At 44.7% G+C, this 24283-nt stretch overlaps 2 protein-coding genes across 7 annotated transcripts in view; both read left to right on the forward strand.

Moving 5' to 3' along the window:
* Nucleotides 1–711: 711 nt before the first annotated feature.
* pgm2 (phosphoglucomutase 2) lies at nt 712–22072 on the forward strand. The gene is made up of 14 exons (XM_006629916.3): nt 712–1161; nt 8273–8440; nt 8565–8671; nt 9189–9273; nt 9758–9841; nt 10860–11053; nt 11754–11943; nt 12752–12849; nt 13720–13900; nt 14484–14577; nt 15440–15569; nt 16415–16604; nt 17967–18100; nt 19210–22072. Exons 1-14 carry the CDS (start codon nt 1087–1089, stop codon nt 19310–19312), a joined length of 1833 nt encoding a protein of 610 aa, XP_006629979.2. The 5' UTR covers nt 712–1086; the 3' UTR covers nt 19313–22072.
* Nucleotides 22073–23565: 1493 nt separating this feature from the next.
* Nucleotides 23566–24283, forward strand: part of tbc1d1 (TBC1 (tre-2/USP6, BUB2, cdc16) domain family, member 1) — a 93826-nt gene continuing 93108 nt past the window's right edge. For 4 of the 6 annotated variants that reach the window (XM_069191694.1, XM_069191696.1, XM_069191695.1 and 1 more), the window contains exon 1: nt 23566–23810. The gene's annotated coding sequence lies outside the window, so the exon portion shown is untranslated. The remainder of the gene's footprint in view (nt 23811–24283) is intronic. The other 2 variants (XM_069191698.1, XM_069191699.1) reach the window with 2 other exon arrangements.

Raw genomic sequence — 24283 nt, forward strand, 5'->3', positions numbered from 1 at the left:
GGGACTTCTTATTAAACAAGTGTATACAGTATATTGTGGCGCCCTCGCATGGCGTTGAGGCTGAAGAGCGTCCAGCGAGGGGCAGGACGGGAAAGGCAGCCAAGGCTGTGGACGGTGTGAGGTTGCCACGATACTGTTAGATAGTTCATGCTGAAAAGAACCTGAATTCTTGTCTCCATCCTCGCCGAACCTGTCGCGCTACAGTTTCATTTGGACAAAATGGGAACTTTGAAATTGGGCCAATCTTGTTGTTTTTTTTTTGCAAGGCGTTGTATTAAGTGCGTGATTAAAAGCAGTCTTAGGGCACAAGGGCTTTTTATTGTAGTTATATTAATTTTGCCTCACACAGACTCCACCAGCGTACGCCAATGCCCACCATGATCCCAGGATTACGGTTTCTCATTAACGGGAATAGTACTGTGTTGCAGTACAATTCCAGTTTTAGTGCACTGGAAATTAAACTCACGGGACACTCAGAAGTTTGGGTGGCCACAGACATGTGGTCAATAATAAAAATAATAATAATAATACATTGCAAACTGCTAAATCCTGAGGGCAGGTCATGAAGTATTGCACTGCAGCAAAGTCACGCTATTATAACCACGCCTCTTGCTCGTCTCTCTTACAAACCGCACGTTGCTTTAAACTGTGAATGAATATCTCGTCCCTGATCTTCATCTAACCACTGATTGGCTGTTCCTGTCTTCCCAACCAGCAGGCCGGCGGTGTTGGCCCTGACTCACATGCATGGATAGGCATGCATTTGTAAAAACCTTTCGTTAGCGTGTGTCCCTGGGCTTGTCGTTAACTACCCTCCAGGAAGGGGTAAAATACAGCAAACGCGGTTTCTCCTGAGTTTTCTTCTGGGGGTGAGGGGAGGGGCTTGCTGTAACTCACTAAGCTCACTACAGCCGTGCCCGGCGCTCTTTACGTCAAAGTTCATTCATTGCGCAAGAAAACGGGACTCCGGAGGCAGGGCTGGCTGGTTGGCATAGGGAGGAGGAGTCCGACGTGCATCTCTGTAGAAGACGAGAGGAAAGCCCCACGAAGGCGAGCCTGCTTCCCCGCAGAAGAAGCCGCGGCGACATGGACCAGGACTTCTCCAGCACGGGCGACGCGGAGCTGGACGCCGCGATCAAGCAATGGCTGCGGTTCGACAAGGTGAGGTTCGGCACCGGCTCCAGCCGGGTCAGTCAGGGGCTGTCAAGGCACACGGAGCCCGGTAGCTCTCCTGGGTCGTGCTTTCTCTGCGAGTGGGCTCGTTTAGAGCGACTGTCGCTGCGGCGCGAACCCTGCCTGAAGCTCGTGCGAAATTTCCTGTTTGCACGTTCCCTGGTGTTTTATCGGTGTTTTATCGTCATTTCGTTTTCGCAGTTTCTCCCCCCATTGCTACTGAGTTGCTGTAATTTTGGGACGCACTTGTGATTAATATGCTGTGTGAACACGCATGGAACAACAACAACAACAACAACAAAAAGTCCATGAGTTTTAATTTGTCCCACTGCATCGTAGCAGGTGGTTGGTTGGGGCCGGATTTGGGAAGCGGTTTGGTATCTTGGAAAGCCGGGAGTCCACGAGTTCGCCGTGAAACGTCTGATTGACCGATCTGAGGTTATTTAGCACGAATAGTCCATTTTGGACGCTTAAAAGCAGGCGGATCTTGAACGTTAATCTCCAGCCGTGATGTACACACTACGGGGGGACGTGGTGTGTAGGCTCACGCCACGACGTCGGCGTCATCCGTGATACCAGACGAGGGGGTAGTTGTACCCGAGGATCGTTAACAGGAACCGCTTTCAGGAAATTCAGCTTGCTTAACTTTATGATCATTTCGTCCAACCTCTCTTGCAGCAGATCTACGTTATTTGGCTTAGCAGTTCCTCAGTCTGACCGCCTTAGCTCAAGAACCGGCTGTGTAAAAACGCGTCTGCGACTCTCTTTTGTTAAAGGGGCCGTGTATCGGTTAAGTTGCGTGAGTGTTGTTTCCCCGAAAAGTCACTTAAGAGAGGTCTATATTTAATTTCAGATTTCTTGTGTAAGACGGCAACCGAGAAATCCGTTTTCCAAATGTTTGTCTAATTCTTATTCGCAGGTCCGGAAACAATTTCTTGCATTAGGAATTTCTTTTTCGCATGCCCTAGCTTGCTCTCCATGAGACACACAGATAGAGAGAAGCTTGGGGTCAGAGCGCAGGGTCAGCCATTGCACGGCGCCCCTGGAGCAGTTGGGGTTAAGGGCCTTGCTCAGGAGCCCAACGGAGTAGGATTCCTCTGCCGGCTGCGGGATTTGAACCGGCAACCTTCCAAACACAGGTACAGATCCTGAGCCACAGAGCCACTGCTCTGCCCCGGATATAAAATAAAGTAATGTGTGAGCGACAGTGCACCAGGACAGGACAGGCCAAACTTCATAAACAGAACATTGACGATTGATGAGAAATGCCAGACAACACCGGCCCAAACAAGACGTTTTGTTATCCAATGCGAGATGCCAGTTCTTTCCTGTGTGTAAAAACTACATGTCAGCAGTGAGCTTTAATAATAATAATAATAATAATAATAGCTTACACTTATATAGCGCTTTTCTGGACACTCCACAAAGCGCTTTACAGGTAATGGGGACTCCCCTCCACCACCACCAATGTGCAGCCTCACCTGGATGATGCGACAGCAGCCATAGTGCGCCAGAATCCTCACCCCACATCAGCTATTAGTGGGGAGGAGAGCAGAGAGTAATGAAGCCAATTCATAGATGGGGATTATTAGGAGGCCACGATTGGTTTGGGCCAATGGGAAATTTGGCCAGGACGCCGGGGTTACACCCCTACTCTTTTCGAGAAACTCCCTGGGATTTTTAATGACCACAGAGAGTCAGGACCTCGGTTTTACGTCTAATCCGAAGGACGGCACCTGTTTACAGTATAGTGTCCCCGTCACTATACTGGGGCATTAGGACCCACACAGACCACAGGGTGAGCGCCCCCTGCTGGCCCCACTAACACCTCTTCCAGCAGCAACCTTAGTTTTTCCCAGGAGGTCTCCCATCCAGGTACTGACCAGGCTCACACCTGCTTAGCTTCAGTGGGCTGCCAGTTGTGAGTTGCAGGGTGAGATGGCTGCTGGCCGGAGTGAGATGCTGTCCAGTAGGTTAGTCTGGGAGAGGCATCCAAAATAAGGGACAGCTCTGGCTCGTACAGTATATGCAACAGAGCAGACGGCTGGGCTGCAGGTGTCTTTGTGGAATATTATTCATGTCGGGTGCAGGTGAGGTGATGTTCAGGAAGTGGTCTTGATTAGGAGTGGAAGGTGGAACAAATTCAAACCCAATTTCACAGACCCGGTGATTAAGTCTCGGTAACAAAATACATTCATCAACGGTATAGAAGAATTTGACAAATTTAGAATTAAGCACAAATTTAGAATTGTGGAAATGCTGTAAGTCATCATGTCCTGCAGGTTTAACGAGTAAGTTCCATTTATCGGCAAAACCATCTCGAAGTAAAGGCCATTTCTATTAGATTAAAAGGGATGTGTTCACAAGCCTGCTTGTTTACAATGTAACGGGGCTGCTTCATGTCACTGGACGTTTCGTTGCCTCGTTCTGAATCGCAGAATTTGGTGTTGCGCGTACCTGGAAATTTAGTCTTTTTTGTGATGTAAATTTGAGGATTCTAGTTACTGTGTACATTTGACCAAAGTGATTTTTTCAAACTATATAAAAAAAGCGTTGCAGTTCCCTTTTAAGATAACAAAAACAACCGCAGAACATGCTGAGTACTTTGTTTCGTATGAACTCTACTGCATGCTTTTGTGTGGAAAAAATAAGTACTTAAAATTTGAACTGTTTATCTGGGCAAAGAACCATGCCTGATGCCAGGACAGAGGGTGACTCAAGGAAATGGGCTAAGGCAGTTGAATAAACAGTAACAATATACTTAGTGTCCTCAGATGCTTAGTCATCCACTAAGTTGTGCAGCTTTTCCCATAAACCAGAAAAAAAAATGGACTGCAGTCCCATTTATAAAATATTTATTATTTTCACGTGCAGTCTACTGGTCTGCTATTAAAAGAGTAAAAGAAATGTCTGTACTTGAGCCTAGAGGCTCGTCAGGCCAGAATTTATCCTGGTAGCATTAAGCTTTATGCGAGCACAAGACTCCATTACTCACCCCCCTGCATGAGACATGCGTGTGTTTCAGGGTTACCCACGGACTGTGCTGGTCCCCATTTGTACAGGTGTGTAGGTGTGTGAACTGGAGCAATCCGGTTCAAGCACCTTGCTGAAGTGTGGAAGTATACAACTGCAGGGACTTTAACCTTCTGCCTTTCTGTTATAAGCATGAGCCTTATCACTACTACAGTATGTGCACCCCTGGCTTTGCTAGAAGAACTAAGGTTATCGGGGATTGTGAAGATGGCAGTAATCCCAGGACAGTGCTAGGAAGAATGAACTGATCTTTAACACCTGTTGCTGCGCATGTACTGTTTTTGAGATCCTTTTTTATAGTTTCTTATTTTTTTATTATTGAATTACATATTGTTGAATAACATATCACAGAATACAGCTCTAACCGTAATTAAACAAACGGAAACAAAACCCAGATCCCAGTCGCCGTCTGTCCCAGGTCTCACAAATGCCCGTCTTCAAATGTTGGCCAGTTCAAAAGACAAGTATGAAATAAAATGGATAAGGGGATGAAGGAACAGCAAAAAAAATAGTGGAAGTAGAATAGATATATAAAAACTGCAGGAGAAGCTTTTTAATTTCTATTGCAAACCCCTAGGAACAAACAGTCTGGTCTCCAGCTCCAAGCGTCCAGGCTGGGGAAAGTTCCAGAAGTAAAAAAGGCAAAATGGAAAAGGCCTGTGGACACCTGTGGGAGACAGCCAGAGATCTCCAGCGCAGAGCTAACATCATCATGGCTGCCTAATGCCAGTGAGCCAAACTCTTTTTTTGTAACATAGATTCAGTGAGGAAATCAGCTTTCAGTAAAAGGAAAACAGGATATTTCTCTCACATATTAAAGATAAAGTAGAACACATTTTATTTACAACCACCTGCGGAGTCTACAAATAAGGCAGTTAAACTGTTAGGTCAACTTAGACCTTTATGTAAAAAAAAAATCTCAAAGAAAATTGTAAATGACCTCAGAAGAAAGGGTTATCAGCATGCCTGGAGCCCACAAGGCCGGTTGTTTTAATAACATTACATGCTTTCTCACAGTTATTCTTTACGCGTGAGGAGCATTAGCTACATTAAGCAGAAATGAGACGCAACCAGTTCCTGTAAATTGAAAGCTTAGGCTTGGAACTAACTGAATTAACCCAGAGCTCACAAGCCTTCGGAAACGCAAGGTTTCGAATTCCATTCATTCGGCTCACATGAGGCTGGTTACGCTGAGTGTACTCCTGGAGACAGGCTGTTCTGAATGGGCTTCAGGGCAGATGTGTAGTGATTTAATCAGATCTTGCACTGCACGTGAACTGAGGGGTCAGCCTGAGAAAGGGGGTGTGTCTCCTGAGTCTTTTCATTCATTCCTTGTGCTGTACTAAACTTGAAAGACTTTTAACTAGGCGTACAAATCATGATGAGGTTTAAAGGAGTCATTGGGACATTTCCTTTCTATTCTTCATAAAACTGTGGGATGATGTTCATATATTTTTAATTATGTGTATAGTTACCTATACCATGTATTAAATATATTCACATTTTTATTAATGGAGAACAGTTGTCAGTAATGAGAGATACAGTATTGGAAACTGAAAAATTATACTGTGCTATATGGATGGTTATACAGTGCCTTGCGAAAGTATTCGGCCCCCTTGAACTTTTCAACCTTTTGCCACATTTCAGGCTTCAAACATAAAGATATAAATTTTTTATTTTATGTGAAGAATCACCAACAAGTGGGACACAATTGTGAAGTGGAACGAAATCTATTGGATTTTTTAAACTTTTTTAACTAATAAAAAAATGAAAAGTGGGGCGTGCAAAATTATTCGGCCCCCTTGCGTTAATACTTTGTAGAGCCACCTTTTGCTGCGATTACAGCTGCAAGTCGCTTGGGGTATGTCTCTATCAGTTTTGCACATCGAGAGACTGAAATTCTTGCCCATTCTTCCTTGCAAAACAGCTCGAGCTCAGTGAGGTTGGATGGAGAGCATTTGTGAACAGCAGTTTTCAGCTCTTTCCACAGATTCTCGATTGAATTCAGGTCTGGACTTTGACTTGGCCATTCAAACACCTGGATACGTTTATTTGTGAACCATTCCTTTGTAGATTTTGCTGTATGTTTGGGATCATTGTCTTGTTGGAAGATAAATCTCCGTCCCAGTTTCAGGTCTTTTGCAGACTCCAACAGGTTTTCATCCAGAATGGTCCTGTATTTGGCTGCATCCATCTTCCCCTCAATTTTAACCATCTTCCCTGTCCCTGCTGAAGAAAAGCAGGCCCAAACCATGATGCTGCCACCACCATGTTTGACAGTGGGGATGGTGTGTTGAGGGTGATGAGCTGTGTTGCTTTTACGCCAAACATATCGTTTTGCATTGTGGCCAAAAAGTTCGATTTTGGTTTCATCTGACCAGAGCACCTTCTTCCACATGTTTGGGGTGTCTCCCAGGTGGCTTGTGGCAAACTTTAGACGAGACTTTTTATGGATATCTTTGAGAAATGGCTTTCTTCTTGCCACTCTTCCATAAAGGCCAGATTTGTGCAGTGTAAGACTGATTGTTGTCCTATGGACAGACTCTCCCACCTCAGCTGTAGTTCTCTGCAGTTCATCCAGAGTGATCATGGGCCTCTTGGCTGCATCTCTGATCAGTCTTCTCCTTGTCTGAGCTGAAAGTTTAGAGGGACGGCCAGGTCTTGGTAGATTTGCAGTGGTCTGATACTCCTTCCATTTCAAGATGATCGCTTGCACAGTGCTCCTTGGGATGTTTGAAGCTTGGGAAATCTTTTTGTATCCAAATCCGGCTTTAAACTTCTCCACAACAGTATTACGGACCTGCCTGGTGTGTTCCTTGGTCTTCATGATGCTCTCTGCGCTTTCAACAGAACCTTGAGACTATCACAGAGCAGGTGCATTTATACAGAGACTTGATTACGCACAGGTGGATTCTATTTATCACCATCAGTCATTTAGGACAACATTGGATCATTCAGAGATCCTCGCTGAACTTCTGGAGTGAGTTTGCTGCACTGAAAGTAAAGGGGCCGAATAATTTTGCACGCCCCACTTTTCATTTTTTTATTAGTTAAAAAAGTTTCAAAAATCCAATAGATTTCGTTCCACTTCACAATTGTGTCCCACTTGTTGGTGATTCTTCACATAAAATAAAAAATTTATATCTTTATGTTTGAAGCCTGAAATGTGGCAAAAGGTTGAAAAGTTCAAGGGGGCCGAATACTTTCGCAAGGCACTGTAGCATTTTCATATTTGTTTTTTGCAGAAGGGGAACAGATCTTTCATTTTTTTCCAGCTTTCTCCTTGTAGTTCATGCTTGTTACACCTTTATTTTTTTAAATTTCGGGCTGCTTAATCGGATATATTTTTTGGCAAAATCTGAAAAGGAGCGCTCTCCTCTCTGCTGTAACTGCGGAATAAGGAATGATCAGAGCACCAGTGTTCACTTCGGGTCCTCGAGGGCTGCTGTGTCTCCTGGCTTTCGTTCCACCCTGGACTCTTAACGACTGGGACCATTTGTTCAAGTATCGGTTTGTATTGCCTCTGGTTTCACGTCTTTATCGTTGAGGCTTATAGGTTTCCTGTAAAACCTGGTGGACTGCGCTGCTCCAGGATCAGGAGTGAAGATCATTGGTGTCTAGTGTAGGTGTGTAGTAGGAGACTTTAGCCGTGGGAATTAATCTTATTTCCTATATTTCTGATCCCCTTCTGCCGGTGTTTACGAGCTACAAACAAAGTGGTGAGGAAAACCTTAAAAGCACAGAAAATGTTGTTAAAAAGTTGGCGAGTGCCCTGTCCTTTCCACTTTCTTCATGTCTTTTGTCATCACTGGGCCAAATTGCACCACCCTGCTCTGAGCGTTGTGATTGTTCAAGCTGGAGGAAAAAAGAAACACTCGATCAGATTGCGGTTTATTAGGAAAGTCGGTGTGGTGGCATCCTGTTGTGCCAGGTATGATGGGTAAGTGGACGTTTCCGCGCTATGAAGCAGGGAGTAAACACACTGGCGCTGAGGGAGGAGTGTAGTGGGGCTTTTTCTCGAGGAGGGAGAGGATTGGGTAAACGGGCTGTTGTGTCCTCGCCCCAGAACCCGAAGACGTCGGAGGCGGTGCGGAGGCTGGCGTCCGAGGGCGACCTGGAGGAGCTGCGCGCCTGCTTCGGCTCCCGCATGGAGTTCGGCACCGCGGGCCTGCGGGCCGCCATGGGGGCGGGAGTCTCCCGCATGAACGACCTCACCATCGTCCAGACCACTCAGGTACCGCGTCCCCCGTCTCCACTAGGGGGCGATGCTGGGGCGGGCACGGAGGAAAAGCCACGGCGTTGCCGGTCCTGTTCCGGGGGACGGGACCGTCTCTGAGCGGCGCTCTGTGTGCTTGCAGGGCTTCTGCGGTTACCTGGAGAAGAGCTTCCCAGACCTGAAGAGCAGGGGGGTGGTGGTCGGGTTCGACGCGCGGGCGCATCCCCCCAGCGGAGGCAGCAGCCGAAGGTACCATCTTCCACCCTCCCTCACCTGTCCAAGTACCTCTGGGCTCTTGTCCAGACAATAAAGCCCTCTTATTGTGGTGAATGGTCTTACAAAATTACAGACGTTTACAAAACAAGACTTAATTGAGAGGCTCACTCTCTGTGAGTGTTTCCTTTGTGCTCCCTCACGTTCTGATTCTGGCAGAAGTGGGCACTGTGGGATTAGATTTGCTCTTTTAGGGGGGAATGTTTGTCTAAGACCAGTGTTTCTCACAGCTCTGTCTCTGTTTCTGTGTGCTGGCAGTGAGAGTACAGCTTGTTCTCTCTAGGCAGCCAGGTCTTTGTCCAGGTTGTGGTTACTGAGCCTCTCCTCTCTGGGCGGCCGTGTCTTCATGTGTCCAGTCAGCTGTGGTCACTGAGCCTATGCTTTTTCTGGTTGCTTTCCCCTTACTGTCTTTTACCCTGGTCAAAAACTCCAGCGGGCGAGGTAGTGTTTGTTTTGTACTGTGAATTTTTCTAATTCGCAATATCTCCTGCAGGTTTGCTAACTTAGCTGCTACAGTTTTCATAAGCCGTGGGGTTCCAGTGTACCTCTTTTCGGACATCACACCTACGCCTTTTGTGGTATGTCCCGCCGTGTTTCTCCGATCTGACCCACTAGCAGTCTGTTCCTGAGAAAGAGAGACTGTTTATGTTCATTACACCTGATCGTCTCTTGTTAACTTATTGAAGTCTTTAACTGAATTAAATGCTTTCGTATCCGTTTCAGTTGAAACACTGTAGTACACCAATTGTTGATCCATTTTATCGATAACTTGAAATGCGCAGTTTTGGGATCTTCAGGTTGGTTCTACATGTAAACTACATGTGCTCATATCGCAGTGCTGTAAAAGCACTGTGGTGCTTGCTGCATATCAAATGCTGGATGGCTCTGACAGGTGGGCACATTGGAGCAGAGTGTGTACAGGATCTCCTTTTCCCCGTGGGGTCCTGAATTTCAAAGGCTTCGGCTCTAGAGAGATACTTATAATGCTAATGTTTTCATTTATTTGATGTTGGATTTCCCTCTTACCATACACTTCTGTCTTTTTTTTTGTTTTGTTTTTAGCCGTATGCTGTGTCTCACCTGAAACTGTGTGCTGGGATTATGGTGACTGCTTCGCACAACCCCAAACAGGACAATGGCTACAAGGTATTTCACTCTTCAGAACCCTGAGATGTAAAGGCAGAAGCTTGTATTACATTTCGCCCTGCAATTCACATAGCACGGATGTGTTCTTCACAGATTCTTTAGAAAACCGGTCACCCAAAGGTTCTTGGTTCAAGACCCAGCTCTGATTTCCTTATTAGACCCTGAGAGAGTTACTACTGTCATGTTATTTGCCAAAACCACTTTATACCATAAGGTGAAGCCAGAGCCTACCTGGCAAGCAACGAGCACAAGGCAGGGTACACCCTGCATGGGATGCCAGTCTGTCGCAGGTCAAGTGCAAGACAATCATACATGGGAACAATTTGGAGGCCACGGTAAAGGCCGAGGGGGGAAATTTGACCTGGACACCGGGATAACTCCCTTCTCTTTATTGAGAAATGCCCGGGGATCTTTAATGACCACTGAGAGTCAGGAGCTGGGTTTAACGTCTCATCCGAAAGACGGGCAGGCAATGGTTTTCCAAAAATATGACTTTATTAATTGCCATTACAAGGGGAAACGCTCTGAAGTTGAACTTCTTAATAGGAATGTGGTGCAACTATGGCTGTTGTGGGTGAGCTGAAGGAGTTTCCTGCTTGCAAAGTGCTGTGTGACAGCAGCTGTGAGGACAAACTCTTGCAATGTGTGTGTGCTAGGTCACATCTTGAACTGGTTGTATCCTGTATCCAGAATATTGAGTGGTGTCTCATGATATGCATTTGTTTGGAAACCTGTTGCTTGCTCTTGAAAATATGTCCTACAACTCCGACAACAGGCTTTGTTTTTTCATTCGATGAGTCGGAAGTGAGGTTGCTTTGCTTTTTGTCTTTCATCTCATTTTTGGAGTTCATGTCAGAGAACAAGGTCTAGATGTCGGAGTTTCTCCGTTTTAGGAAAGATTTGTGAAGATGTGGATCTCAGGGGGGTCAGAATTAAGGCCGGCTGAGCACGTGCACGAGGAGGGTGAAAAGCAGGTTCGTGGGCAGATTACCCGTGATGTGTGCTTGTCTTGTGCTAGGTCTACTGGGACAATGGGGCTCAGATCATATCACCCCATGACAAAGGGATCTCTGGTGCGATCGAGGAGAACCTGGAGCCCTGGCCACAAGTGTGGGATGAGTCTGTGCTGAAGAGCAGCCCTCTGCTAAAGGATCCATATGCTGACATCAACAGGGACTATTTCCAGGACATCCAGAAACACTGCTTCCACAGGCAAGTCTGCCTGCTGTCAGTGTTCCAATTCATTCACCGCAGAATGTCCACTCCTCCCTGTGGAGAACTAGACCTCTGGACTTTCCCTTAACACAACAGCATGGAAAACATGACATTACAAACATTACATTACAGAGCCATTACAAGTTTCTAAGGAGATCTCTCTAGATTTTCCTAACAACACTGTAACGCCTTTTAGCAGTGTGTCACTCTGAATATGCGCTGGATCTGATGTGGTCAGCCCTGCTCTACACCTGTCCATTGACTTCAGGCCTTGAATCCAAGGAAAGAAAACATTCTAATGCTGTATTCATACAGTAGTTCACGGTTCATGCATTAAGAATTTTTAAAGTGGGCATCATTGCAATTTGTCTGTTTCCGACAAGACGTCTACAGAGCCTTCAGCTGAGTTACAATAATAGATTTCCACGGCCCGACTTAGATATATTTCTTTAAAAAGTTTGCCAGAATGAGTGTTCAGTAAATGTAGAAAACACATGAAAGTCACTTTGCTGCAGTTTAACAAGCAATAAAAAGTTACAGCATGGGTTAGTAACAGACTAACAGGTTGATTTGAGATTGAGGGTGCCAGGCCTTTATAACCGAGAGGTATACATAATGGGAGGAGTTCCCATCGGCGAGAGAATCCAACCTCTCATTGCTGGGTGTCCCACTAACCCGTACTCTATCTCCAATGCAGGGACACAAACAAGGACTCCAAGGTGAAGTTTGTCCACACGTCGGTGCACGGGGTCGGACACAAGTTTGTCCAGTCAGCCTTCAGGGCGTTCGGCCTGACCCCCCCGTTTGCAGTCCCCGAGCAGAAAGACCCGGACCCCGAGTTCACCACCGTCAAATACCCCAACCCGGAGGAAGGAGAGGGTGTGCTGGTGCGTGCCGAAGCCTTTCTCCCACTCCGCCTACAGAGCAGGCGCAGGCTCGATTGATTGCTGGTGGTCTTATCCAGACCAGGACCTTACACTGCAGTTGTTTGAACAATCCGAGGGAGTCTGCCTGTGGAAAGTTTGTTTATTATTAAGGCATCGTTCCATCTTGTTTAAAGAAAAGCCTCCCGTTTTTCTGTCCCAAATCCAGTTTTGCAGTGAATTTTTATTGGCATCCAACTGTCCAAAATGTCTGTCCCAAGCATTCAGTTGGAATTGGGGTCGATCCTACATCCCTTCTGGGGCCTGAATATTCATAATCATTTCCCTCAAAGTCTGTTTTTGCTTAGTGTCCGTTAATATTCATATACATTCTGCTTTCCCTGGAGTAGTTGAAGAATTAAGAATGAGTTGGCCTGTCTTTCACTGGCAAATGCATTTTATTATGTTAACGTATCTGGATCAATGTGAACATTTTTTTTCGTATTTCACTAGTGTGTAAACCAGCCTCGTTTACTCTACAGTTATCATTACTATTATTTGTACCACATTGCAGACTGTATAATATTCTGCTTAGGTTACAGTAACTCTCATGCAATTCCACTCTTGTATCTTCAGACTCATGGTATTGTCCGTCTTGTACTTTTTCAGTACCATTAAGGCCTGCTGAGCTAGTTAACCCTCTGCTGTCCTGTTTTCAAAAAATCCACTTTGCATTGTGATTCCTGTCCGGAACAAGCAAAAATGAGCCCAATTCCCACAGTTCAGTTGCAGAGTGAGTAATTAAAGGAGATTTTCCTTTTTTTCCCCACAGACCCTATCGTTTGCCTTGGCTGACAAAACGGGAGCAACTGTGGTTCTGGCTAACGATCCTGATGCCGATCGGCTTGCCGTAGCTGAGAAGCAGCAGAGGTATTGACTACAGAGTCTGTGCAAACTGTACCTGTTTTATGACCTGTTGTTCGTTTTTCTGATTGATTTGTGTGTATGCGAAGAGGGAGGGATCGATGCTTGCATCAACTCATGCCAGTATCATTTCCCAATTAATCCGGTGTCTGAAACTCAGTTGATGGACTGGTGCCATGACTTATATAACTTTTTGTGTAATGCAGTTCACAGTCACAGCACCCAGAAATGTTAAATGATAAAATCGATTGTGATAAGAGTGAAGACACAGACACTGCATGAGCAACCATAGCAAATGTCTGTTATGAGACACCATTTCAATAACATCATTATATTTTATTTTAAATTGATGACTGTCCACCCAGTTTTGAACTGGCAGTTGTGTTTTTCACTTCTTGGCTCCTGGCTGTGAAACCCATTATCGCACACGGGAGAGAATGACGAATGACCAAGCCCACCTGTGGGACACTCCTCTTTTAACACATCTGGGGCAGCACAGGTCACTGAGGAGGCACAGTGTAGTACTCTTAAATGAATAATGAATAATGGGAGAGAGGTAGGCCGAGTGCAGTCATGACTTTGACATTTAAACAAAAGTTCGCACGTAGCTTGAGAGATAATCGTTCAAATTCAGCAGCTTGCTTGGACTGTGTGCTTAATGGTAGAAGGGATTTGTGTCCTAGCGTTGGTGTCAGCACCTCAAGTGAAGAGGGATTCAGATTTTAAACGGCGGGCAATGAGCTTCAGTGGTTGAGGAGCACAAAAGGTCCCCTGGAAAGCGGATGAGGGGAATTTAGTTAGGAATTTGCGATCAGCCGGCAGGCGGGGAAGGCCCTGACGTAATCTCTTGGTTTGGGCATGGATTTGTCTCCGCAGCGGGGAGTGGAGAGTGTTCTCGGGAAACGAGCTGGGAGCCCTGCTGGGCTGGTGGACCTTCAGCTGCTGGAAGCAGCGGACCGCTGACCCGGGCGCCGTGAAGGACGTCTACATGCTGGCCAGCACCGTGTCCTCGAAAATCCTCAGGGCCATCGCGCTCAAGGAGGGCTTCCACTTCGAGGTACTGCCGTTAACGGGAACAAGAGCACTGGCCAAGAAATCAGACTGTACTGAAGGGCAGAGGACAAAACGCGTGATGTTTTATCTCAGATATACACAGGAGGAGAGTGTCAGTTTGTGAAACGTACCGGTAATTTGAACAGAATGAATCAGAAGATCTGCTTCCTGAACTTCAGTCAAATTTGTTATTTTGTTTACTTACTTACCCTTAATTCCATGGCACTGATGCTCCTGCTGTGTCTTCTGGTTTTATTCCACAGTGGACTCTAAATGACTTTATTTGAATCCGTTGTTCATTCTCTATTATTTCAGCTTCCAGTGCTTTATTCTCTTACTATTGATTTTGTTGATGGTTTTTTCCAAAGTGACCCATTTGTACAGCTGGTTATCTTGGTAGAGCATTTCAGGTGAAGTATCTTGATCAAAGGTATAACAGCAGTGTCTCACCTGGGATTTGAACCTACAACCGTCTAGTTGTGAGTCCAGAACCCTAACCACTGCTGGACAGCAGCCTTCAGGGCCCAGGACTGATTATAGTATTGCATCTTCTTCACTTCCTGAGTTTGTTGTCTGATCTTTTTCAGGAAACATTAACTGGATTTAAATGGATGGGAAACAGAGCAAAGCAGCTTCTGGACCAGGGGAAGACGGTTCTCTTTGCTTTCGAAGAGGCGATAGGTAAGCAGTCTTCTGCTGTGCTGACAGGGCTGCTTTGGCCTCCTCTTTCTGCTGCGAGTTGAAATGGATCCATATTTCACTCATTAATACATATCACATCTCTGGAGTTCTGCAAGCCCAAGTGTGAGTGAAACAGCAGCAGTGTCGGGGCCTGTGGTGATCCACTCCTGGCGGCGCTATAAAATCAGGGATGAATGTCTGGGTCCAAAGCCATTATCTCCTGAGTGGCCCATTTTTTTCCTGGCATTTGATTCTCAGTTTCCTTACACGGACAAGGGGAGACACCTAGTGGTAACTGTAGGTAATTAAGGAAGTGTATCTGCAGCAGAGAAAGGATGGAGAAGATTAATAAAATGTAGTAGTTCAGGTGGGTAGCTGCGTCAGCATGCGTAGGCTGCAAAGGAACAAGTAATAGGTTTATTCCATGCTGAAAAAAAGAAGAAAGAGAGCACAACGTTTCGGCTCTGGAGCCTTCTTCAGGTGTGAGAGAGACAGGGCAGTAGGCAAAGGTAAAGGGCTACTGGTAAAGAGACAGGGCTACTGCCCTGTCTCTCTCACACCTGAAGTAGGCTCCACGGCCGAAATGTTGTGTTCTCTTTCTTCTTTTTTTCAGCATGGAATAAACCTATTACTCGATTAATAAAATGACTGCTTTGTATGCTATCTACCTGTTGATTCCACTGCTTATGTCCTACAATTGTAGAAGAACTGACTTTGGTTTGTTCTGCAGACACACCATTTCAAGGCAGGCTGATTTGGTAGGACTGACTAATTTGAGCCTGCAGCTCCGAGTTACAGTGAAACCCACTGAAGACAATACTGGCACTACATTGTGCTCTTTCGTTCTCTTGTCTTCCTGCAGGGTACATGTGCAGCCCTGCTGTTCTTGACAAAGATGGCGTCAGTGCTGCTGCCATTATGGCTGAGTTCACCTGCTGTATGGCTTCTAAACACCTGACCCTATCCCAGCAACTAAAGGCGATCTATGAAGAGTAAGTCTAAATTAAGGCTTTCCTGGGCCTGTTGAAAAGATAATACAGCTACCATAAGTATACAACAAAACATATTGCCTCAGTTGGCAAGGTTCTGAATAATCTAGTATTATGTTTCTTCATACAGTACTTTGCTATAACTATCATATGTTTACACCTACGGCAAAGCTGAAACCCATTTGTACGGGCAATTGGAGACCAAACTCGCTGCTTCAAGATCACAAATGGTATTGTTCCATCCATGGAGTTAATTTATACTGTCTGGTCTGGGATCTGTTTAATTGGCTAATTGATTGACCATGTCTAGATCATGGGGCTCCAGCCCTGGTCCTGGAGAGCTCCGATCAAGTTCGTTTTATAGCTCACCTGTTTTTCAAGACGGGCGCAAATTGTAAGTTTTTGCCTGATCAAGGAAGGAACTCTGGACCTTGAGGGCTGGAGAGTGCTCCGATTGTAATCCTAAATTATCCTTAAATTACTTGATTTGATTGAAAGTGCCTTTTTATTAGATCCGTGTGATTGTGAATTGTGGAATTGTTCTATATCTTTGGGTAAATCGATAAGTGGGGGCTCTCCAGTTTCAGCAGAATTTCATTCAGTCAGAAACTTTTTTGCTTTTATTTTGTTCCTGTTGAGCTACTGGTTCCCTTCTTTTTCAAGTTTGTTCTCGCTGTTTGCGAGACACCTTTACGCCACATGAATAACCAACTTTCCTTACACTGACTGATGGGCTGACTAGTTTCTGCTGTCCGAAAAGAAGCTAAAACCAATGAGAGCAACATTTACAATTGAACGGTGGAGCTTTTATTGTAATGCTGCCTGTTTTCTGCCCCTCTCCCACCTAGGTATGGCTATCACATTTCAGAAAATTCCTACTTCATCTGCCATGACGCAGCCACGATCAAAGCGTTATTTGAACGGCTGCGCAATTATGAAGGAGAGGGCACTTACCCCCAGACATGTGGAAAGTTCAAAGTGACTGGAGTGAGAGATCTAACGACTGGGTACGACAGCAGCCAGCTGGACAAGAAAGCTGTGAGTCGCACAGTTTCCTTCATACTATGTATCCTAGAAATGTGGCCTCTGTTTGTATTGCCAGAAAGTATTCTGTTTTTAGAACTTTTTTTGGACGATATTTTTTTGGTTGGGCTTTGTTCCTGTTGAGCTCCTGAATTTTTGCGAAATGCAAAATGATCACAAAGACCACAAGGAGGTGAGGGTGTTTTTCTTTTATCTGATGTTACATTTAACAGCAGCCTTGTTGAGCCGCCCAAATGAGCTGAAACACAAAATAGTGTTAGCTGAAGCCCTAATTGGCTAACTGAACACTTCAAAATCCTTGAGTTATTTATGAGTATTTTCACCTTTAGTGAGTGTCTTTTTTTTTTTCCTAATGGCTATTCTAGGTGGATAAATGTCAGGATTTTATCATTGTCCTACTTGATAAACGTGAAGAACCTCTAGTTCTTAGTATGCTGAACAAGTAGAAGTTAATTCCACGTTGAAAAGTTCAAAGAAAAATACAGTTTTGACCTTTAAGCCTTCTTTAGGTGCAGGGTGAGAGAGGAAGGTAGCGGGGAACTAAAGCACTGGAAAAAGGTGCGATTGAGTATGAGCAAGGAGCAGGAGAGCTTTCAAGCGAATGGAAGTTCAATTCTAGGACACCGGACGTCTGGGGGTTAAATTCCAGGAGACGTGGAAGAATCTGAAATCAGCAAATGGATGGAGAGGTTATAAAAGGAAATGAGGAAGTGGAAGGTGGGATCCTAGTTTAAGGATAATCTTGGTGTCTGATTTCCTTCTGCAATAGGAGTCCTGCCATTCCTGTAAAAGGACACAGAAATGTCAGTGTAACCGTGGCAAAGAGAGGTGAAAGGGGGGAACTGCCAGTGAAAAGATATATTTGATCCTCACTTGAGACTCTTCCCGTCTGGCCAATGTCAATCGTAGAGCACTTTCTGCACACTGATGCAGCCTGAACATTCTTGGTATACAATATAGTATTTAGTGTTACAATGAAGGTTAGGGTATGGTTTAGTGTTGGATGCACAAGCAGCATTATGTATTTTGTAGGACTGATGCCGTTATCAAAAGTGGCTCATGTTTCCGGACATGTATACAGCCGAGTATTTTACTAGAGCAGTCTGGGTAGAGTACCTTGCTTTCGGGATTTGACCCACAACCTTCCAGTCTTGCGTCCAGGGCCCTAACCACTGCTCTACCCTGCTATGCCTCGGATAACCCTTATCCACACAATCCCTTCTTTCACTTCTTGGCCTAGTTAGTGTGGCAGCTGTCAACTGCAGATCAGTGGTGGAGCTACCAGTTTTGTTCCCCTTGATAAGCCATTGCTCTTATTATGACATCACACTGTAAACCCCTGCTCTCACTGTCTAGGTGCTTCCTACCAGTAAAAGCAGCCAGATGATAACATTTACCTTCTCTAATGGGGGAGTCGCTACAATGAGGACCAGCGGAACAGAACCCAAGATCAAGTACTACACAGAGTTGTGTGCTCCTCCGGGGAACAGGTCAGTAAAGAGAACGACGCCCACACCCATCCCCACGTCTCTCCCAAATCGAGGCAGAAGGCAGAAATGGCACGGAACGTCTCCTGATTGTCCAGTAGTCCAATTATTGGTCAGTTTTGCAAAGTGACCTTGTGTTTTTAAAAGCACGCATGGGATGGATGAATATCCACTTTTTTTTAAGTGAGTGATGAAGCCAATTCATAGATGGGGATTATTAGGAGGCCATGACTGGTAAGGGCCAATGGGAATTCCGGCCAGGATGCTGGGGTTACACCCCTACTCTTTTCAAGAAACACCCTGGGATTTTTAATGACCACAGAGAGTCAGGACCTCTGTTTTACGTCTCATCCGAAAGACGGCACCTTTTTACAGTCTAGTGTCCCCGTCACTATACTGGGGCATTAGGACCCACACAGACGGCAGCGTGAGCGCCCCCCACTGGCCAATCTAATGCCTCTTCCAGCAGCAACCTTAGCTTTTTCTAGGAGGTCTCCCGTCCAGGTACTGACCAGGCTCACACTTGCTGACCTTCAGTGCGTTGCCAGTTGTGAGGTGCAGGGTGATATGGCTGCTGGCTTTGGGGATTAGCTCTGACTAGTGGTAGCTATAGCTCTCTGCTGAATCCTAATCAGGGTGAAACTGCTTTCTGCGGCTTCTCCCTTTGACTTGCATGCCAAGCAGATTTGGGAGCAGAATTCTTGTTATGGATCAGTCAGAGCTAATTCAGATTCCTGTATTAATATGACTGTCTGTAACAACAGCTGTTGTTTTTCATCGGGCGTCAGGAGGACAAGAGAGTTTCCAGTTTGGTATTTCCACATGATACCGGCTGACGTGCTCCTGGCCATCGGACTCCCTGCCCGTATTATGCAGTCAGCTCTGTTTGGCCTTGTAATTGCTAGGTTAAATATAAATTAACTACTGTCGGCTTCTACAGTAGGTCTGCCCTTTGTAATATTGCACCACAGGCTATTACCACTAGGTGGTGCTGAATGTTAGATTGTAAAGGAAAGGCTTTTAGCTTTGATTCATTGTTCCTGCTGTGGCCTGATCTATACACGAACACGTCAAGAGCCCATCAAAAGATGTTTCTGACTTTCTATTCACAGCGACACGGAGCAGCTGAAAAAGGAGCTCAACGGCCTGGTGAACGCGATGGTGGAGCACTTTTTTGAACCAAAGAAGAACAAGCTCCAGCCTCGGCCGGAATAAAGTACTGTGATTCCACAGAGCCGCAAAACAAGCCTTAACAGATATTCCTTTGAAATGGTTTTAAGTCTTTTAAACACTGTGCACACTGTCGCGTACCTACTTAAACATACACACAGCTAACATTGCCATAGTCTGACCATAATAGTACTTTCTCCCTTCACTTAAAAATAAAATGTTCATTTTTAACATACAGTAAAACTACAGAAGTAATATGGAAGCATTTTGAAGAATATTCTTCTGTACTTGTGCTATAAAACATTATATTCAAAACTTGCTGAAGCAAAATAAGGGAATAGTTATACTTTTATTAATATTACTGTTGGTAGTAATGTAAATCAAGTTTCACAGGCATTCTTCAAGGGCAGTTTTTTTGTGTTCTCCATAAAGTCATTGCACACATGGAGCACTGAACAAAGGCATTATAAAGAATAGTTCATCTATGTTTGTTTCAAATATCCAGAGCAATTTCTACATCACAAAGGCGGGAACATCCTTCAGAACCGTTAAGAACAATTTCCAATTTCTTGCTGCACAGATTCTAGTTGTCTCACATCTCAGCTCTGCTTGTTTGTATCTTCCTGGCAGCCCTTGTCAGGAACTTCCACCCCATCTCAGTTATTTTGTCCGTGTCTTTAATTCATTTGAAAAATTTAGGACTTTGGTCCAGGCTTGAAAGGTGTCGGAGCTACCGAAGCAGAATATCGTAAAGCACTAATTGTAAAACCCTGGAACAAATGTTGTCACTTTTAGACCAGAATTAGATCCATTTAGTAAATTGAAAGCGAATGGTTGGAATTAAAATCAGAAGGCCCTGCAGCCTCTCAGAAATGGATTTTGATTAACCTCAGCTCAACCTGAAGTCCATGATTTCATTACTTGTAGTACCTTGTAGTCCGAGATTCTCAAACAGGTTTTCCTGTCCTGGCTGCTGGGCCTCTTCTTAAAGATTACTTAAGCACAGGAATTGCTTAATTGACCAGTAATTAGTAAATATTCCCAGCCTTCAGAAACAGGTGATATGGGTCAATTTATATAAGACTTAACTGTATTGGGGTTATGGAGAACTGTAATTAGAATTTAAGGAAAGGGTAATTAGAAATTAAGGGAATCCCTTCCTCCCAAAAAGGGCTTTATGCTTGTCACCATCAAGCATGCTGTGTTAGATGGAGCGATGGCTTTGTGGCTAGGGATCTGTGCCTGTGGCTGTAAGGTTGCTGGTTCAAATCCCGCGGCTGGCAGAGGAATTCTACTCCGTTGGGCCCCTGAGCAAGGCCCTTGAACCCCAACTGCTCCAGGGGCACTGTATAAATGGCTGACCCTGTACTCTGACCCCAAGCTTCTCTCTCCCCAACTGTGTGCCAGTGTGTCTCATAGGGAGAAAGCTGGGGTATGCGAAAAGACAAATTCCTATTGCAAGACATTGTATATGGCTAATAAAGTGATCTTATCTTATTAGATAAACGGTCTCGTCCTTACTGCTCATCCACAGGGAAAATGGGACCTGTTTTTTTTCTAATGCTAGAAAGAAACGTCCTGTTTCTTCACTTCAGGGCAGAATTGTCTTAACCTGCTACATCGGTTTCATGCACTGGAATGCCTTGCCTATAAACGGACCCGTCAAAATTTAAAAATGGTAGAACAGGGTAGAATTATGACTTTTTCTGCTGAGTATGTACTGAAAGGTATACTGCACTGCAGTGCTATTTACAACTCGCTGATAAATGCCAGGTGTTTTTTTGCTTTTCAGATCTGAGACTTTAAAGATGATTGTACGTCTAGATTGCTTTTTGTTTGTACACAACATTAACACATAGTACAGAAATGAGCTGATAATCAGTATGGTTGCTGTAGCAGAAAATAAAAATGAAAACCTGAATGCTGTCCCTTAATGGAAATTTATCAAATTGTGTTGTATTATAGCAGTTTATAGAGATTGTTGTGGAATGGAATGTAGGAAAAATTATTCTTCCAGTAAAGGACAGGAGTATGAACACACTTCTATCGCGGTAGTAAAGGGCCTATTTCACACCGATAATATTGCTACTGGTGGACTATAGCTATATGTGCTCCATACATGGTTACTCTTTTAGTGTAGTTGTCAGTTTCTCTACAAAAAACATAAGTGTAATTTATTTTAAAAAAGTAAGAAGTCAAGTTTTGATCATGTCACAAACGTTTCAAGCTTTTCAGCTTTCTTGTAACTAGAATTATTACAGTATGGCAATGCAAGTTTTTTCTTCACTGCTTCACGTTTTTCATAACTCCAGATTTCCAAACTGAGCTGAAAGGAAGACTAAAGGTGTTGAGTGAAATTTGCAGGGTTAACCCCCATTTCCCAGCTTCTTTGTTGACAATATCGGTATGAATTAAACTATTTTGCATGGGGGGGAAAAAGATGCATTTGGGTGTATGCACATTCACTCTGAATGATTGAGAAAACACGGCTCAGAAAAGATTTTGTTTGTGCTTTGTTACTGTTTTTTCTTTGTCATTCCATTAGAATACCCGTGTTCCTCAGGTCCCTCTGTCTTTGCAAACGATAAACCAGAATTCTGTAAAATATACAAGTATACGATAGATGTGGAAGCATTTGATATGGCATCAACTGATCAGTAAGTGGTTGTTCATTACTTGGTGAAAGAAATTAGGCAACATTTTTTGGTTTGAAAGAGGCTGTGAAGCAATTTTATTTTTGCTCTTTGTGTCCATTTTTACAAACCATTGGAGATATTTAAATAAAGAACGGTATTAACAAGTAAATGCCTTTTTATGTTTTTTCTGTAGAAGCTAGTTTTGTAACTGTTGACAAACTGCATCCTGGGTGAGTCTTTTCATATAAACAGTGCTGCTCTTCTGCACTGGAGTAGCCAGTCTGGCTCACTAGTCGAAGGTATTATGGGGGTAATGTATGTACATCAAGAAGGCTACAATCCAGAGAAGGCCATTTAGCTCAGGTGGCCTCGAGTATCTTTTCAGTCCCAGAATCCCACCTGGCCATTTCTTAAAGGTTTGCTCCGAGTCCGTTTCAACAACCTGCCTAGGGAGTTTGTCTAGACTCCTTCTCTGTGTCAAGAAGTGTCTCTTGTTTTTATGTTTGTCATGAATGCTTCTAAACCAGATTCTTCTTGGATCCTTGTTTCGATGTTGATCTGGAAGAGATCTAGACTGGTCTAGATACTTTAATACTTAGCGCTTCTATTCTCTATAAGATGGAATGCAACTGTGCATTTCTATTACTACAAAGGGGTGACATTTATTATCAAACTGGCATTAAGGTTATCTGATACCGGGGCTTTCAATTACTTTAAGATGCGAGTAATGGAACAGTACTGACCATCTAACACAAGGAACCAAGCGATCATTACGTCAAAATCATTTCACGAAGCCCTGCGCTCATTTCACTCATTGACTATTGCTACAGTGTGTTTACATTTCCTACAACACTGTGCACTCGTACAAGCTACAGTAGCTCTCATAGACTTGCAAAGCCTATTTCAAGAAACGAAGTGAGCGCTTGCTATCCTTCCTGTGGTGGCTACGGCGTGAATCTCGGTGATTTTGGGGCAAGTGACGAAAACGGGGATAGCAGTACAGAAGGACAAAGTTAAAGACCACAGAGAGAAAACTACTAGAATCCAAATAAGGTAATTACAATCTGGTGTAAAAAAGAAACACTTCTGCAACTCCTACTTACGTGCATTGCATGTACGTTATGCGTGTATTTAATTTGCTCAAAGTTCACCCAAGTGCAGTATACAGTTTAAATGAAAAAAAAAGACTAGGGAGACTGCAATTTAACCAGATAACTGAGGTACCCAGAGTATTTATTTCAATGTGGGGTGAAGATGTGGCGTTGATACCGGTTTATACACGGAGCTCGGCCCTCTCCTGGCCTCCGTCTCCCCAGATTTGGATGAGAGAGATATGGATGTACGGGTTTATCCAGGTACAGTAGCACAAGCAAGCGCGCCAACAGCGAGAAGCGTCCAAGCTAACACGACTAAGCAACAGAAGACTTCAAATATAATATTCTCGTTATGCCCAGATTGTCACTCATTTTACTGCACGGCGGGTTTCCTTTACTGCTACTGGAAGGTTACAACTCTGCATGCAGTTGCACAGCGGGGAGAGGCCGCAGGTATCAGCTGGGCGGTATTAATAGACGCGCAGCGGCCGCCTGCTTGGGGGTCAGGAGCGCGCCGCTGATTAGTCAGCGTGTGGGGGGGCGGCGGGGCGGCTCTGAGCCGCAGGAGAGGCGACGTACTGTAGGTGAGACTCTGCGCAGTGCACCGGGTTTGGCAAGAGTGCGGTCCTGTTACTGCTGTACCTGCTCTGGAGATGCTGGAAGAAAGCGTTATCTAGGAAACGGAATTCCACATAAGGTTAAAACAAATTAAAAAACCGGCTGATGTAAGGAATAAGAGCCGATACACATAAAAGGCAAATTATTGCTTTTCACCTGCTACCTCACGGTGGGCTCACCCGACCTCGAGATAAGGTAAGGTTGTCTTTTCCCGGTATCTCGCTGCGTAATGGTGCACAGTGCCGTTTATTCACGCATGGGACTATCTTTTCACTACCCTCGCCTGTCTGGGTTAAGCAAACATTTCTACCGGCCCTTATCAATCGCATTCGCACAACTGTTGCACTGGTACATGGCTTGTGTAAGCTAAAACATAGTGGGAGCTGGCTGGTCGGGTGACCATAAAGTACCACACTTCTCAAGATCACCAACAACGCGTTTCTCTAAAAAAAAAAAAAACAAGTAGTTCTTATATTTTTAGTTGGGCGATCTTATTTACAGCAGTTTCCGTCTTGGGTGCTCTGTGGCGAGAGCAGATGCTGGCGATGCACAACGAGGAGGCAGCGTCAGACAGGACATGAGCGCCGCTTCTCTGGAAGCTAAACAAGTCTTTGCAAGGTCGCCCTCCCTGCAGGCGCGTTGAAACGTCGCTTTCGGGAGAACCGGAG

The sequence above is a fragment of the Lepisosteus oculatus genome, chromosome 1, assembly GCF_040954835.1.
Source record: "Lepisosteus oculatus isolate fLepOcu1 chromosome 1, fLepOcu1.hap2, whole genome shotgun sequence".
Classification (NCBI taxonomy): Eukaryota; Metazoa; Chordata; class Actinopteri; order Semionotiformes; family Lepisosteidae; genus Lepisosteus; species Lepisosteus oculatus.